This window comes from Lycorma delicatula, chromosome 8, assembly GCF_047948215.1.
Source record: "Lycorma delicatula isolate Av1 chromosome 8, ASM4794821v1, whole genome shotgun sequence".
Classification (NCBI taxonomy): Eukaryota; Metazoa; Arthropoda; class Insecta; order Hemiptera; family Fulgoridae; genus Lycorma; species Lycorma delicatula.
In genome coordinates this window covers 53043503-53060080 of record NC_134462.1, presented here as the reverse complement: position 1 = coordinate 53060080, position 16578 = coordinate 53043503, and the positions used below count along the sequence as shown (strand labels likewise).

Here is a 16578-nt window from a genome sequence, read left to right as displayed (position 1 = left end):
TCTTAGTCTTGCTTGTACAGCTGAATATCACCTGCATTAAACTGGGCTTAACATGATATGCAACCGTATATTTGGCTCAGTGAAGAAGGTAATTTGAAACAGCTTAAATCCTCACTCTACTAAATAAATTTGGCATAGAATGCTTCTTATTATTTGGAATGGCTGTATCATTTTGTGAAAAATGTATTATTCTGGAGTATTGAAAGTAAAATTATTCTGTTATTTATTTTTTTAATTAACTTAAAAGAAATATGTATGTCAGACTGCCTTTAAATATTACAGTTATGACATCTTTATATATATATGGTAAAGTATTGTTTTACTTCTGAATGAAAATAATTTCTTTGTCAACAATAACAACAGCAGTTAATTTTAATTCATTAAAATAATCATCTACATTTAGACTTGTAATAGATTCTGCACTATGTAAAAAAATGTTCAACATTTAAAATAGATTAATAATTTTTGTAAAATGAAATAAAATAAATTACATTGTGTAAATTAAAAACTATATAATCCCCATCATGTTAAGTGTAAATAATTTTTGTTAATAGCAATTTATTTTATATTCTGATTAAATGCTTGTACTTTTTGTATGAAATATATTACAGGATTTAGTAACACAATACTTACCTCTTAAAGGTTTATCTGTTAGAGTAATATGTTTATGGTTAACACTATCTCAAGCAGTTCTGAACAAGAATTGCTTAGCTTTGTTTAGTATATATGAAGCTCCTCACTTACTGTGCTGTATAGGACTTTAATTTAGACAACTGTACTAGGTCTAAAGTACAAGATAAGAAATATTTTCTTTCTCTCTCTCTCTTGCAAATAAAAAATATTGTCATCAGTGACAGATGCATAACTGGATAAAAATATAAATTATCAAATTATTGTATCTTAAACACAATTATTTCTTTATAAATAAGCAGTCAGCAACGCAGTAAAAATTATTTAAAATAAATCCACTAAGATAAAAACTATCAAATAAAAATAAATAATGCTAATTTTTTGTTGGATACCATTTATCAACATATTCTGGCTTTATTATCAAAGAAAACAACTTATGTATTTACCCAGCTATACAAACAAGAAACACAATTGCCTATGATCTAAAATAAACATAATTGCAAAAACTAACCCAAGGATTTTTAAAGTATGAAATAAATATTATTGTCTTATATTCATATACATGCACTCAGCACTTTAACCATTTTCAAAATAACATTTTGGCAAAATCAAAGTAATTAGGAATAATGATGCAATAATCTGTAAATAGTTGTAATTTGTAAATAGTAAAAGTGGAAAAGTAGGAGAAAGAAAACAAACAGCTTCCAAAAATCATGGAGTTAACCATGTATTTAGGAGTGGTTTATAAATGCACTGGTCAAATAAATAGTTATTTTTAAAACCTATTATTCAATCTTTCTGAGCAGCAAAAATTTCATGAAAATTTACATACAAAACACTGAATAACTAGTTTGAATTCTTCAAAACATAATACAACAATGAATGACATCAAGTTTGTGTGGAGCCAATGTCATTGATGCAATGACTGGTGTACAGTGCAGTAATAAGCTATTGTTGTTTGCTGAAGATAAAATAAAGAACGTACTATACTAAGTGGTGATAAAACTCAGTTTTTTGTTGAGCGATTTTAAATAGATTGGCTAACTTGATCTATATCAGCAAATAGACATTTACTGATATACTTTTTTAAGTCCATTATATATATTTTTTTAATACTGTAGTTTAAGTTTAATAGGTAATAACTACTAACAAACTGATTATCTAAAAAAAAAAAATTAATTTTTTATCATCCTATCTACATTAAATACGTCCTTTATAAAGGAAACTCACCAAGGCTAAATTTTTGATGTAGAGTTATTTATGTCCAGAAAAAGGTTTTATTGTGTATGTATGGGATGACCACCTTTACTAATACTTTAGAACGATAAGTATTTATATTAATTGAACAAGTGAAAATCATAATGGGAGTACTGATTTCCAAATACAATTGAAGTCTGTTTTCTATAGACCCAGTCAAAGGATTAGGGTATTCTCACACTATTTGGAATTTGGCATATTAAATTTTCTTGTTACACATGACTGAAAAAAACATAAATCTTTTAGAAACTTACTCCTGTGTAATAATGTCACCAATACCAAAGCAATAATGCACATACAAAAAACAGAACTACATATAAATTTATATTACACAAATACAAAATTTTTTACAAAATACAAAAGTTTCATAATTATATTTATAATTATGAAACTTATTTGCTGAATTTACAAAACTTGGTATAATTGATTTAAAACACTGATTAAAATGAGTAAAGGTCTTTTATTTAAAAATCAGCTTGCAATGTTGCTATTACTCTTTTAACCATTTTCCAATAAATTCAGATATTTTTACACGAGCATCTTTCAATTCAGGCGAATCATGATCACTTGGTGGATACATATTAGCACAATGTGCAGTACCTAAAACAAAAAATTTACAATTGATATTTTATTAAAAAGTAAAAAAGAAAGAAATGTTTAAAAATAAATCAACACAAAATAAAAATATAGTTATTGTTAAGAAATTAATAGTGATTATAATTGTAAATTAAAAGATTGATCAAAACAGCAGATTAATACAAATTTTAATGTTAACATTTAAAAAATGTAGGTCATAATCTTATTTACAATGAATTTAACTAGTAACAAGCTGAATGATTTACATTTATCCACACACAGCAAATATAATAATAGGTACAAGAAACTATGCATATTTTGAATTCTATAATATAAATCACCTAGTACAGAACTTAATAATAACTGAAGATGTGGGATCCCATGAAAATTGATTCTTGAAATTAATATGGTAAGTTTAACTTATCTATTTTCTAAATTTAACATTAAATTGTATTAGCTTTTTTAGGTTAATATGTAAATGAATTTGAATTTCAAAAAAAAAATTAAATATATATATATAATGATGAGAAACTACACCTATATTTGCAGTTTTATAGTTTCTCATGTGTATATATAAATATGTACAGTTTTTACTAAAATTAATCTTTTTAAGATTCATATTATTCCTCTGTACTGTTAAAATATATTTAAACATCCAAAAGCGACCTTTAATTAAATTTAAATATGCCCCCTGTTATTTAATATCCAAAATAATAGATAAAATTCTTAGGAATAAAATTGATTTACCTGTTAGATTTAATATAAAATCTGGTTATGAATTAGTAAATAAATAAAATAAAAAGCTTAAATCAGCGTTCCTCAACCTTTCAGTATTTGTGACCCAACTTTCAAACATAATTTTCATCACGACCCTCCTCTCATACAATAATAATGCATTTTGAATATTTTGACACTAAAGCTACACTAAGACCTTAATTACAAACCTACAAATTACAAAGAAAAGTAAATTTATTGATATTTTGTAACACTGATCCACTGCATTGACAAAACCAGAATCGATGCCTCTCTATTATTCTCTGTCTTACATTCATCATATTGGATATTCTCACGGCTTTGTGAGAAGTTTTGATTTGTCTTGAACATTCTGGAACATCTGCATGACTGTCTGTGCAAATGTGTTTAAATTATGCACCTCGTTCAATTCCAGCCAGTCTCAGTTGAGTTGATCCTTCTATCATTAACGAATCTACTGTGAATGTGTAAGTTGTAATAACCTGCATTTTAATTGCACTTAACGGTATTAAATATTCATGACAGCAAATGTATTCAGAATAATGGATAGATTTTTAAGTGGGTGTAAGCAACCATTAGATGAAAGTGAAGCATCAACTAGTGCACAGATGTACGTGGTGCCGAAAATAAAATCATGAAAATATTCTCAAGAATACTTAAATTTTAGATTTACCAGTATTGAAGTAAATGAAGAATGGCCTCTTGTGTCATTTGCTCTACCGAATAAACTTAACGACATTTGGAAACACTTTATAGTGATACGTTAACAAACCCTGAGAATTCTTTAAATTAAAATTAAAATCATATGAAAAGCAAACATCATTTTTTAAAAAACTGTCTGCAAATGAAAAAGCTTTACTTGCCTCCTACAAAGTTTCATATAAGATAGCCAAATGTATAAAGCCTCACACCACTGGTTGTTTTGGTTATTGCCGCTGTCAGTAGGTAGGTGCCCTCTGGCACGAGCGGGTATTGTGATAACTAGTGTTAATTTACTAGATCAGTAGTGTGTGTGGTATGGACAGAGAAAGTCGGCTTAGCACCTTTCCCTTTACGGGTCATACGAAAATTGTCGTAATGTATAGTTATAATTAGTTTTTTGTTTTCATTAAGCTTTCTGTTTAATGCATATTAATAGCGTACTGTTTGTAATTAAATATAACTGCAGTTCACGCATCCAGTGATTTTTTATACCAGTACCTATACAGTCCACTTAGAGCTTTACGTTATGACCGTCCATTGGTGAGGTGCTTATTTTGCAAGCTGCAATTGAAATTGTAGAAACTATGTTTGGAGATAATTTTGCCAAACACCTACAATCCTTACCTCTATCAAATGATACTGTTGCTTGTTGAATTGGTGATATAGCTGAAGACATACAGCATCAGCTTTTCAGGAAGTTGTTTAACAAATTGTTTTTAATTCAGCTTGATGAAGCAACAGATAGCAATAAAGATGCTCATTTCACTGCCTGTGTTCGATTTTGTGATTGTATGTCAGCAGTAGAAGAACTACTTTTCTACAAACTAATAGAACTCAAAGCAATAGCAATCGCATTATTTACTATCTTAAATGACTTTAAAAATGAAGCAATAATAGAGTGGAAAAATTGCATTGTAATGTGCAACAATGTTGCTCTCCAATGTCTGGAAGATTCTAAAGTACACAAGCACTTGTGAAATAAAAATCTTCACTGTGTGTCTGGACACATTGCATGATCCACAGAGAAGCTCTGGCTTCCGAAGAAATGAGTCCTGGTCTGAATATTGTGCTAATGATGGTTGGAACTGTAGTAAATAATATAAAAATGAGACCCCTAAAATCAAAAATATTTTCTGTACTTCGTAAAGACATGAGTGCAGTGCATTCAGCATTACTATTTTATTGTGAGGCAAAATGGTTATCACATGGGAAAGTTTTGCAATGTATTTATGAATTAAGAGATGAAATCGCTATTTTTCTAGAAGAGGAAAACTGGCTGGAAGCTGAGAAGTTTTGAAATGGTTTATTTGCGATGGAATTGAATTACTTGGTTGTCATATTCGAGAGATTAAATACCTTCAATCTTCAACTCCAAGGAGCAAATACATACATGTTGGATATGAATGATAAAGTTAATTTTAATGCCTTATGTATAAAACCGGAATTGCAGAGCAGAAATTTAAAGCAAAAAATTCTAGAAATGTTTGCAAATGTGTTAAAACTTACAAGGCTAAAGAACAACATGTGAAAGTTGTGTTTGTAACCACTGAAAATCATTTAGCTATGCTGGCAAAGAATTTAAAAAAAGTATTTTCTTGCTGACAACTTTGTAGCAAGTTAAGAGAGGGTTAAGGATCCATTTCAAAATACTCCTGAAGGACTCTTAACTGATGAAGAAGAAATCCTCATAGACTTCATGGCAAGTGGTGAAATCAAAAGGAATTTAGTAATAAATCACTTTGAATTTTGGGCAGGGGTGGATGAGTTTTCTGCATTGAAAACAAGAGAATTTTATATAATATTACCATTTTCAACATCCTATCTTTGCAAAACTGGGTTTTCTCCTGTGGCTGCTTTGAAGACAAAATATAGATCTCAGTAAATACAGAAAAAGAACTCACGAGTGTTTATTTCTAATACTAAACCTTCCTTCTAAAAACTTTGCTCTGCAAGGCAGGCCCAAGGGAGTCACTAATAATTATTAAAATTATTTTTAAATTAGTACTGATAAGTTAATAATTATTATAGATTGTTCAGTACTGATACAATCCTATTTATAAGTGTATTACATCAGTGTAAATGTGTATTTTATTATTATATCAGAATATATTTTGTCTTGCTTTCCTTTCAGTAAATTAATACATTTTTTTTAATAATATTTTCTTTTTGATATATTTGTGTTATCATGTCCTCCTAGGGAGGTGTACCCCACAGTTGAATGAAACACTGGCTTAAATGTAAATAAAGATACAAGAATAGTTAATTAGTTATGACATAACTAATACGTATCCTAGCTTACCTATAGACCGTACCATAAAAATAATAAAAAATAAATCAAAATGTAGCCAAGAAGATCTAAAATTTATTAAATAAACATCAAAAAACATAACTGAAATAAACACCATGAAACATACAGTTGAAAATTGGTAGGATATTACTCTAATTAATATTTATAAAAAACAAATAAAAATATCAAAACACTAGAAAAAATAATTCCCTTACAACCAATACATAATAAGACACAAAAAAGTGAAAACCTGAACATAAGTATTTTATACACTAACAACATCAATGTAAACATTACGAAAAATTACAACAAAGAAATATTTAAGCCAGCATACAAACCTAATAACCACGTAATAAAATATTTAAAAAAACAAAAATAATACAATAAAGAATTGTAAAATTTATAAAAATTAAATGTAATGATTGTGATGGTATTTACGAGGTCTGTTCAAAAAATAACCAAACATTTTTAACTGCATGCCAACGGAGATATTTAGTGACATGCAGTTGGCAGCATTGTGTTTCAAATAACCTCATCTAACTAAATGTTCTTGGATTGTTGATATCTTGTTTAGTTTTCATGTTATTAAGTGTTCATAGTGATTTTTGTAATGTGCGATTTTCAGGAGCAACGTTACAATGTAAAATTTTGTATGAGGCTGGGGAATACTTTCACAGAAACATTTCAACCTTTGAAACAAGCTTACAGAGATGATGCTCTGAGTGATACACAATGTTACAAATGGTTTTCATGATTCAAAAGTGGTCAAAAGATAACATTGATGAGGAAGGCTTTCAACTTCAACTGATGACACCCAGGTTGAGAAAATCAATGATCTGGTGTGTGTGTAAATCGCCGACTGACTGTCAGGGAACTTGCAGAAGAGGTTAGCATCTTGATTGGATCATGCCATGACAGTTTGACTGAAAAATTGAACATACACAGAGTTACAGCAAAGTTTGTTCTTTGTTTCATGATCAAACAGCAGAAACAACATTGAGTAGATGTTTGTTGGAAACTTCTTGAACCAATGACAATCAAACATTCAAGCAAAGGATCATAATGGGAGACAAGCGTTGGGTTAATAGCTACAACATCAAGACAAAAGTTTAATCATCACAATGGATCGGCAAAGGATCTCCACACCCACAGAAAGCATGTCAGTCTTGATCTGTCAATGTGATGCTCTGTTTTTTTTTTCAATTTTAATGGAATTGTACATTTTGAATTCTTGCCTCAAGGTGAAACAGTGAACCGTGAGTACTATCAAGGCATTTTCAACAGTTAAATGAAAAAATCTGCAAAAAAAGACTGCAGTTGTGGCGAGACAACTCATAGTTCCTTCACCATGACAATGCGTCCGCACAGTCAGCTTTGTCAATTTGTCAGTTTTAAAAAAATCAGGGCTGTCCTACCTCAGTTTCCCTACTCGTCAGACCTGGCGCCTTGCGATTTTTCTTATTTCTGAAATTAAAATCAGTGATTAAAGGACACCATTTTGAGACTATTATACATTAAAACAAATTTGTCATGGACCTTAAAGACCATTTCAAATGAGGCTATCCAGGACTGCTTCGCAAAGTGGAAACACTGCTAGGAAAAGTGTATGAATAGAGGAGGGGAGTATTTTGAAGAGGGCAAGGACCAATAATCTGTAAATTAATAATAAAAAAATAAAGTTTGGCTATTTTTTGAACATATAAGAAAAACAAATAGTTTCTTTAAAACTAGATTTCTTGAACATTATATGAAAAATAATAAATTAAGTTTATCTAATATGCAGACCATCTAATAAACAATAAACATTCTATTTCTGATATTAACAGAAATTTAGAAATATTAGAAATTAATAAAGAAGACATAAAATTAAATATATTAGAAAACTATTACAAATACAATAAAACTTCAATTTTATGAACCATCTGACACTATTTGAGGGAAACATTCTTAGAAAAACTGCATCAGATAACAGCACTTGTGTAAATTAATATGCTCATTACTTTGGTATTTTAATTTTTAAATTTTTATTATACAATAATGTAATTATTTCAACCATGACTGAGGATGTGGGATCCGTGAAAGTACTTTCATGAAAAATTAAGGTAAGATATCTCTTATCACAATATTCTGTACTATGTGGTTTATTTAATAGAATTTAAATGTATATATATTAACACTGTGGGTTAGTATAGTGGTTGAACTCGTCATTGTAAAATCAGCAGCTGCTTTTATATGGATTTGAATGCTCGACTGTGGATACTGGTGTTCATTAGTGATCGGATTTCAATTAACTAGATGTCTCAGGAGTGCTTAACCTGAGTCTGTTTAAGACTACATGTTTGTCAATACATGTACACTTATATTCCACTACATCTGCAACTAAGTCAGGCCTGGTAAGTTGGTAGCAGTAATTGGAAAACTGATTGGATATATATATATAAAATTTTAAAGCTAATACAATGAAAAAAATAATTATAATTTCTGATGATCTCAATTAGTTGCCTTTATCTGAAAATTTGATTGGGGACTATTTTACCTGAGTAATACACTACCCAACAGAACTATTTCATATCAATTAAAAAAAAAAATAATAATAATGAAGAACTTCTTAAAATTAGTCACTAGTACGACAGAACACTACCTACCAGTTATGCAGTTGGAATTAGGTTAAGATTCATCCGAGGAGATCAAAGTCCTTTTTAAAACTGATTATATGCTTATTTTAATTATTTATTCCAGAGCACCAGAAAAATTTATTTAGTCTTCTTGTTAAAGCCACACTATATCAGAATAATTTAATTTACTGCATTAAAATAATTTAATGCGAAAGAATTCTTACCATTAATGTAAATAGCAGGTGCTTCATTATTATTAGATTCTATGACACCAAGAGCATGCCAAGGATCAATTGAACCATGAACAAACACAACACGACTAACTTCAATACCCAGAGCTCCATACATAACATTTGTACGAAATATATCACCCATTAATTGCTGTGGATTGAACCTAAAAAAAAAAATAAGTCAGTCAACAAGTAAAAATGTCAAATCATCTTTTACAACTACACTAAAAAAATAAATGTAAAGTTAAAAATAAGAAAAATAAAATTAATTTTACATTTTTTTTACAAAAAAATCCCCAAAAAATGTTTGATAACAAAAATAATAAGCATTTAAAAATGTAAATTTAATAATAATAAATTTTATTACTACTACTACTTTGTATAAGGACCATTAAAAAAATTGACTCCTAACACGCCATTATAAACAACAGATAACAAACTGGATTATAAAACAAACTAACTAGTGGTAGTAATACAGTGCATTAAGTATCTATATATAATACTTATTTTAATGTAACTACAAAAATTATCATTCTTTTGGTTCATAAATGCGTGAGTCAACGAAATACCTACTTTAAAACCAATTATCCAGCTTTCCAAGTAGCAAGAATTTCATGAAAATAAGCATTCAAGGCATTGAATTACTGTATTGACTGATTCAAAACATGATATAACATTAAATGGAGTAGTTAGTTGTTTGTTATTAAAAAGAAACTCTTGACATTTAAGTAATTTACACTTATTTTGAAAAAGAAAAAAAATTATTTGAATATATATTATTTCTGCTTCAAAAAAATGAAAAAAATATATTATAATGTAATTTATTATCCACAAACAAAGAATAATCACCAGCTGATATAAAACAATTTAAAAAATTTAAAATCTCTAATAATGACAAGAAAAAGACATTTTACTAGCAAACAAAAAAGTAGATACATACCCATCTGTTGTCCATTCAGTTATTCAATATTATCATGCTGCTAGTAAAGCAACGTGATTAATTTTACAGAGACGCAGTGCTATCAAGATATTGACAAGTGTGTTGTGTTTATAGCATTGATAGTAAGTAGTATGGAAACGGGGATACGGGCGCTAAATCCAAGATGGCAGACAGTCCACCATCTTGGAACGACGCTAGTAGCCCGTCAGTGTTGCCAACTTGATTTATTTTATGTCAGTGTTGTCAACCTGGTTATATATTTCAATTACTGAAGTAATATTTCAAAGGTTGATAGCACTGTTGAACAGCTGTTGTGTAGCGGTCAGTTTGAATTAAATAAAATAAATAATATTTGTAGTGAAAAAAACTTGGTCGGCTAGGACTCAAACCGTATCATGACGGGATGCGACTGACTGACACCTTAAACCAATCAGCTACAGCAGCTCCCTGATGTAGTGAGTGAAAAATATTCTACATAAGCGGTGAATTGCTGAATTGTGAGTTTCAACGTCACATCAGTCTGTACACACACACACACACCCACCCACCTACATCCCCCACACAGACATATATAGACATGCACACAGTAGTACGTACCATGTTTTCCTCCTCCTTCCGCATTATATATATCCTTTTTCACTATTCTCATAAGGTTACCAAAGCAGTTCTGCAAATGCAGATCTAAATAGTAAAGATAAGAAGGAGGAGGAAAATATGGTACGACCACTGATCACGGATCCAATGTAAGTTGGTGGAAGATTCTAAACAGGTTCATTGTCTGTCCACCATGACAAGAGTGAGGAGGTTAAAACGTCCTCCTGTTCGAAAGGGTAAGGTGAGAAGATGCAAACGAATTGCCAGTCTTAAATGAGGCGGTGGACTGTTAACAACTCTCACAGCAGGAGTTTTAGGATCTTATATTGGTGATAAAGCTTTAAAAGGTGTCAAAAAGGCGGTGGGTAAAATTGTAAACAAAGGAATTGATTTATTGCCGGTAGAGTTACATATTCCTGAATATCAGTACTGCGGACCGGGAACGAAATTAGAAAATGATTAAAGAGAAACGATCCCGGTGTAAACAAGTTGGACGCAGCTTGTAAAGAACATGATATCGCATACGCTACGTACATCGATAACAAAAACAGAGCGGCTACAGATGGTAAATTAGCCGATAGCACTTGGGAAAGAGTTAAAGCTAAGGATTCGAGTATCGCAGAAAAGGCTACTGCATTGGCGGTTACAAACGCGATGAAGTTAAAAGCAAAGTTCGGCGGTGGAAGAGTAAGAAGAAGATGATCAAAAAGGAATAATATAAAACGTCTTGTTGAAATGATGAAAAGAAAAGCAGGCACTGCAGGGCAGGGATTAACCTTAAGCCCTACCCTTTGACCCGATCGGAGATGGGTGGTAAAAAAAAAACGTCGTCATCATCTCCAATAAAGGGATACCAGGGCGTCCACTAATGAATATAGAATATGAAAAGTGTACAACGATGAAACCGATACGATGTAGAGTGGTTTTTTCTGCACCAACGCCGGTTAACATTCCGTTAATATGGTGTATTTCATCAATGGTGGAATCGTTGCCCATTTTTTACAACACTACCGTATCATCATAAAAAAATAAGTCTGCTGACGCTGTTAGCAACATCACAGCATCGTTACCTTCAGAAAAAGCAATGGTTAACATCACTAATACGTGTTTCTCATTACCTAACGTAACGTTAAATGATAATATTGAAGAAAACCGTAGTGAATGGATGAAACCTTAATTTTAGATTGGGTACTCAAATAAATGTGGTAATTTAAAATATGTGTAAATAATAATATAAAAGTTTATTTTTACTTTAAGAATCTAATAGATAATTAGAAGTAATAAATTAGACTCTTTTGTATAATGTATAATTAAGTAATTTATCAGTTATTTATATGAATAATTATATAACAATTACATTATAATTACATTTTATTAAAATGCAATATAAATTAAAAAACATAAAAGTTTTAATTCAAGAGTACATGCCAGTTTTGAATATCTAATGATTAGAACATTGTGAAGGAGTTTTTTAATATGAAACTAAATATATATCTAACAAATTTTACTTACTCTGATCCAAATACATCGGTACAAGTATCTTCAAAAAATTTAAGTGAAACTGTGGGACCAAAAAGGCTAGCTTTCTTCTCAGAAGTCTGGTAAAATCCAAACTCCGTGCATGTTTGATATATCCATAAACGAGCTAAAATAAACAAGAAAAAATATAATTTGTAAGCCTCAACAATTTATTATTTAATGTATATATTATACATATGTAGATAATAATCTACTCTATTTTAATGATTATCAATATTAACAATTGAACTCCCTAAAACAATAGTAAACTGAACTATAAATATCTCAAATGGTAGAGAGTTTGGCCTTTTGGTTCTTAGATCACCTACAGTCTTGATTTTCAATTAGGATTTTATGTTAAAAAATAAAGAAAGTCAAATTAATTTGCGATATAAATAAAAATACACACCCGCACGCACGCACGCATAAATGATTTTGATTTTGAATTATCTTCCTATAAGCCGCATCTTATATCACAAGGTGAATTAAATGACTTGGTTAGGGATCTAAATTTATCAAAAAATCAAGCTGTGCTGTTAGGATCAAGATTGCAAAATTGGAATTTATTTTTAAAAAATACAAAAATTTCAGGCTTTCCAAGCCAACAAAAGAACTTTCTCAGTACTTTATTGATGAAAATAATTTGGTTTATAGCAAAAATGTTGATAAGCGTAGGACTTAGGACCAGTTCATAAACCTGAGGACTGGCGTCTTTTCATAGATTCATCCAAGTATAGTTTAAAAGTGGTTCTACTACACAACGGTAACAAATATCCTTCAATACCAATCGCATATAGTATTAATCTGAAAGAGATGTATGATGTGATGAAAGACGTTTTTGAAAAAATAAATTATAAAAAACATAGCTGGAACATATGTGGTGATTTGAAAGTTATAGCTATTTTGTTAGGCATGAAGTTAGGCTATACTAAGTACATGTATTTTCTTTGCGAATGGGACAGACGAGCTATGGATAAATTATGCTACCAGAGTGGAAGAAATGAGACAACTTAACGCCAAATGGGAAAAATATTATTCATGAGCCCTTAGTTGAACCCAAAAAAATATTTTTACCCCTCTCCATATCAAGCTAGGACTAATGAAAAATTTTGTAAAAGCAATGAAGAAGGATAGTCCTGGATTTTTGTAAATCTGGCAGAAATTTCCGAAAGTAAGTGAAGAAAAAATTAAAGGAATATTTGTTGGTCCTCAAATAAGAGAGTTGGTCAAAGATGATGTATTTAACTCTATGTTAAATAATGTAGAAAGTGCAGCTTGGTCTTCATTTAAAGACTTTTGCAAAACTTTTCTCAGCAAACAAAAATTTGACAATTATCACGATATTGTTAATCAACTTTATACAGAGCTATGGGATGTAATATATCTTTGAAAATACATCCTCCACTCACTCTGGATTTTTTTACAGATAATCTCGAAAATGTAAATGATGAACACAGTGAGCGTTTCCACCAAGACATTTCAGTGATGGAAAGGCGCTATAAAGGGAAATGGAATACTAACATGCTAACCGAATACTGTGGGACATTAATTCAGGATATGCTTGAGGCTATTTATAAAAGAAAAGCATCTGGAAATCATTTTAACACAGGTATATGGCCATGCAAAATTATAAATTTTTCAGATTTTTAATGATATTTTCTCTTTTTTTTTTGGAGCGTAATTTATTTAAAACTACGAGTGATTGAAAAATTGTATTTACAGACATGTAATATACGCAAAAAAGTAATTCAAGAAATGGTACCACACTTAAAGAGAAAAATAAAAATTTTTTTTTATCTATCAGTGTAAGCAAATAAATTCATCACTAAAGTGTACATAGTTTGTGGTCAAACAAGATGTTGATTGGGATTTTATCAATCCCAAATTTGTAATTATCTTACATAATTACAAATTTCATCATTATATTTACCTGGGAAAACAACTAGCTTCCAGTTTTTTCCTATTTTAATAAAAATTAAATTCTTATGAAAAATATTAATATTCTTGGGCAAGTATATTCAAACCATTTTTATGAGGGTTTATTTTTATTTTAGATACAGCTTATTATATAAATAACAATTTTAAAATAATTTTTTTTTTATAAAAATTTAATTCAGAAAAAATACATCAAATATATTTTTTTAAATCAATTAATAGCCCCCCCCCCCCATTGACCAAAGAGATGAGGCTATTATGTACGACATGTAAATGAGGTGCATAATATCCTCAGACTCAGGCCAACCATTTCTGAGATATGTAGTAAATTGAACCCCAACCACCAAAGCACAACGGCATTCACTGTATAGTGTTCAATCCATATTAAAGTAGCTTATTGTTCATTGATTGAATAGACTGCATGCAATATACACATTAGGGAAAATAAATTTAAAAACTAGAAAATACTTCAAATCGATCAGTCAAAAATTATTTAAAATTTACGACTAGATAGCTATTTAGATTGAAAACAATTATAATCAAATATATTATGAAGAATTATATACAGGGTGTCCCATATAAAACGCAACCCAACCTTATATTGGTAGGTATTGAAATAATAAAAAGGCATGTGTAAATGTGATTTTTATTTTTACCATCCATTACCTTACAATTAGAGTAAATGTTGGAAGTGGCCGCCATCTTCTTGAATACAAGCTTCAATTCTTTTTACAGCGTTTCTTGCAATTTTTTTCAAAGTTTGTGGCTGGATATTTAATACAGCTTGTTCAACAATGACTTTCAATTGTTCAAGTGTTCATGGTTTGTTGCTGTAGGCTTTTTCTTTGAGGTAACCCCATAGAAAAAAATCCGCCGCCGTCAAATCTGGAGATCTTGGTGGCCACAAGCCTCGACCGATAACACAATTACCAAAAAATTCCTCAACGAAATCAGAAGTTGAACCTGCGTAGTGCGATATCGCACCATGTTGTTGTAGCCAGCAGTGTCTGTCTTCCTCTTCCAAGAGTGCAATGAACTGAAATAAAATATCCTGATAGCGTTCTGCATTAATGGTGAACTCGAAAAAAATAGGACCGATTATTTTCTTCCGCGATATCGCGCACCACATGCCCAACTTCTGCAGGTGTAATTGTTTTTCGTGATAAACATGGGGATTTTCAGCACTCCAGATTCTACTGTTTTGGCTGTTTACGTAGCCATCCAAATGAAACCGTGCTTCATCTGTGAAAAATAACAAATCCATAACATTAATTCCCTCACGCAGAAACTGACGAAACCATTGACAATATTGTAGCCGTTTTTCTTTGTCGGGCTCAAGAAGTTGATGAACCATTTGAATGCGATAAGGTCGTAATTGTTTGGTCGCCGATGAACAGTTGATTTAGACAAATTAATTTCAGCAGACAAACGTCTGATCGATTTATTTGGCGAGATGAGTAATCGGTCTTTGATTTCAGTGATCGTATCTGTATTCAACACTGACGCAGATCTTTTGTGTTCCTTGTTATTAACAGAACCAGTCTCTCTAAATTTTGCAAATAACCTTAATACTGATGTTTTGTTAGGAGCTGGTTTATCTGGGTACTTATGGCGAAACAAATCTTGCACTGCAACCACTGATCTCGTACTGAAGTACGACTCAACAATGAAAACACGTTCATCTAGCGAAAACACCATCTTGTCTCTAGCAATACACTGAACGTTATGATTGCATTATTGTTACTATCGGTAGTGTTCTACTGTATCGCCGCGATGTTCAGCTGTTGGACAAGTCCATTTCAGTAACGAGTAGGGGAGTACGCTTGACTTTTGAAATTTCATGGATGAGTGATTGATCGGTTGCGTTTTATATGGGACACCCTGTACTTCTAGTTATCTACATACATTTCTCTAACCAGTTTTCCAGCTGCTGGTGGAAGTGTGTGTGTACAGGCAAATGCAATTACTGCTACTGGCTTGCCAGGCTTGATTTAGCTGCAGATGTAGTGCAATATAAGTGTAATAAATGTATCAGTAAACATGTAGTCTGGAACAAACTCAGGTCGATCACTCCTGAGACATGTTAATTGAAACCCAAACATCAAAGAACACAATCCACAGTCTAGCATTCTAATCCATATAAGAGCAACTGACATTACAAGGACTTGAACCTTAGAACTCTTGACTTTGAAAATCAGTTGATTTTGTGATGACGAGTTTAACCAATAGACTAACCCAGTGGGTTTGTAATTATTTATATAAAATATTAAATATATTATTTATATAAAATATTAAATATATTATTTATATAAAATATTAAATATCTGAAAAAAAAAAATTTTGGCAGAAGACTGTTAAATCAGTTGAAAGGGCAGTAACAACTGATTTGTATGGACAATAATTGCAATATAGAATGCACAGGAGAAACTAAAATAAAGATTACAACTAGAAAAAGGAGCATTTATCTCATAATAAATAGTAAAGACCAAAAAACTGGTCATAATTCATTAACATTGTCTAGAACTAGTTGCAAAACAGTTT

At 30.7% G+C, this 16578-nt stretch overlaps 1 protein-coding gene across 2 annotated transcripts in view; it reads right to left on the bottom strand.

The window, feature by feature from the left end:
- Nucleotides 1-2198: 2198 nt before the first annotated feature.
- LOC142328585 (putative serine protease K12H4.7) overlaps nucleotides 2199-16578 on the bottom strand; it is a 54674-nt gene continuing 40294 nt past the window's right edge. For both annotated transcript variants that reach the window (XM_075372354.1, XM_075372355.1), the window contains exons 7-9: nucleotides 12097-12229; nucleotides 9045-9214; nucleotides 2199-2487 (exon numbers count right to left, since the gene is read on the bottom strand). In XM_075372354.1, the coding sequence (XP_075228469.1) occupies nucleotides 2378-2487; nucleotides 9045-9214; nucleotides 12097-12229 (413 nt within the window). In that variant the 3' untranslated portion in view covers nucleotides 2199-2377. The remainder of the gene's footprint in view (nucleotides 2488-9044; nucleotides 9215-12096; nucleotides 12230-16578) is intronic.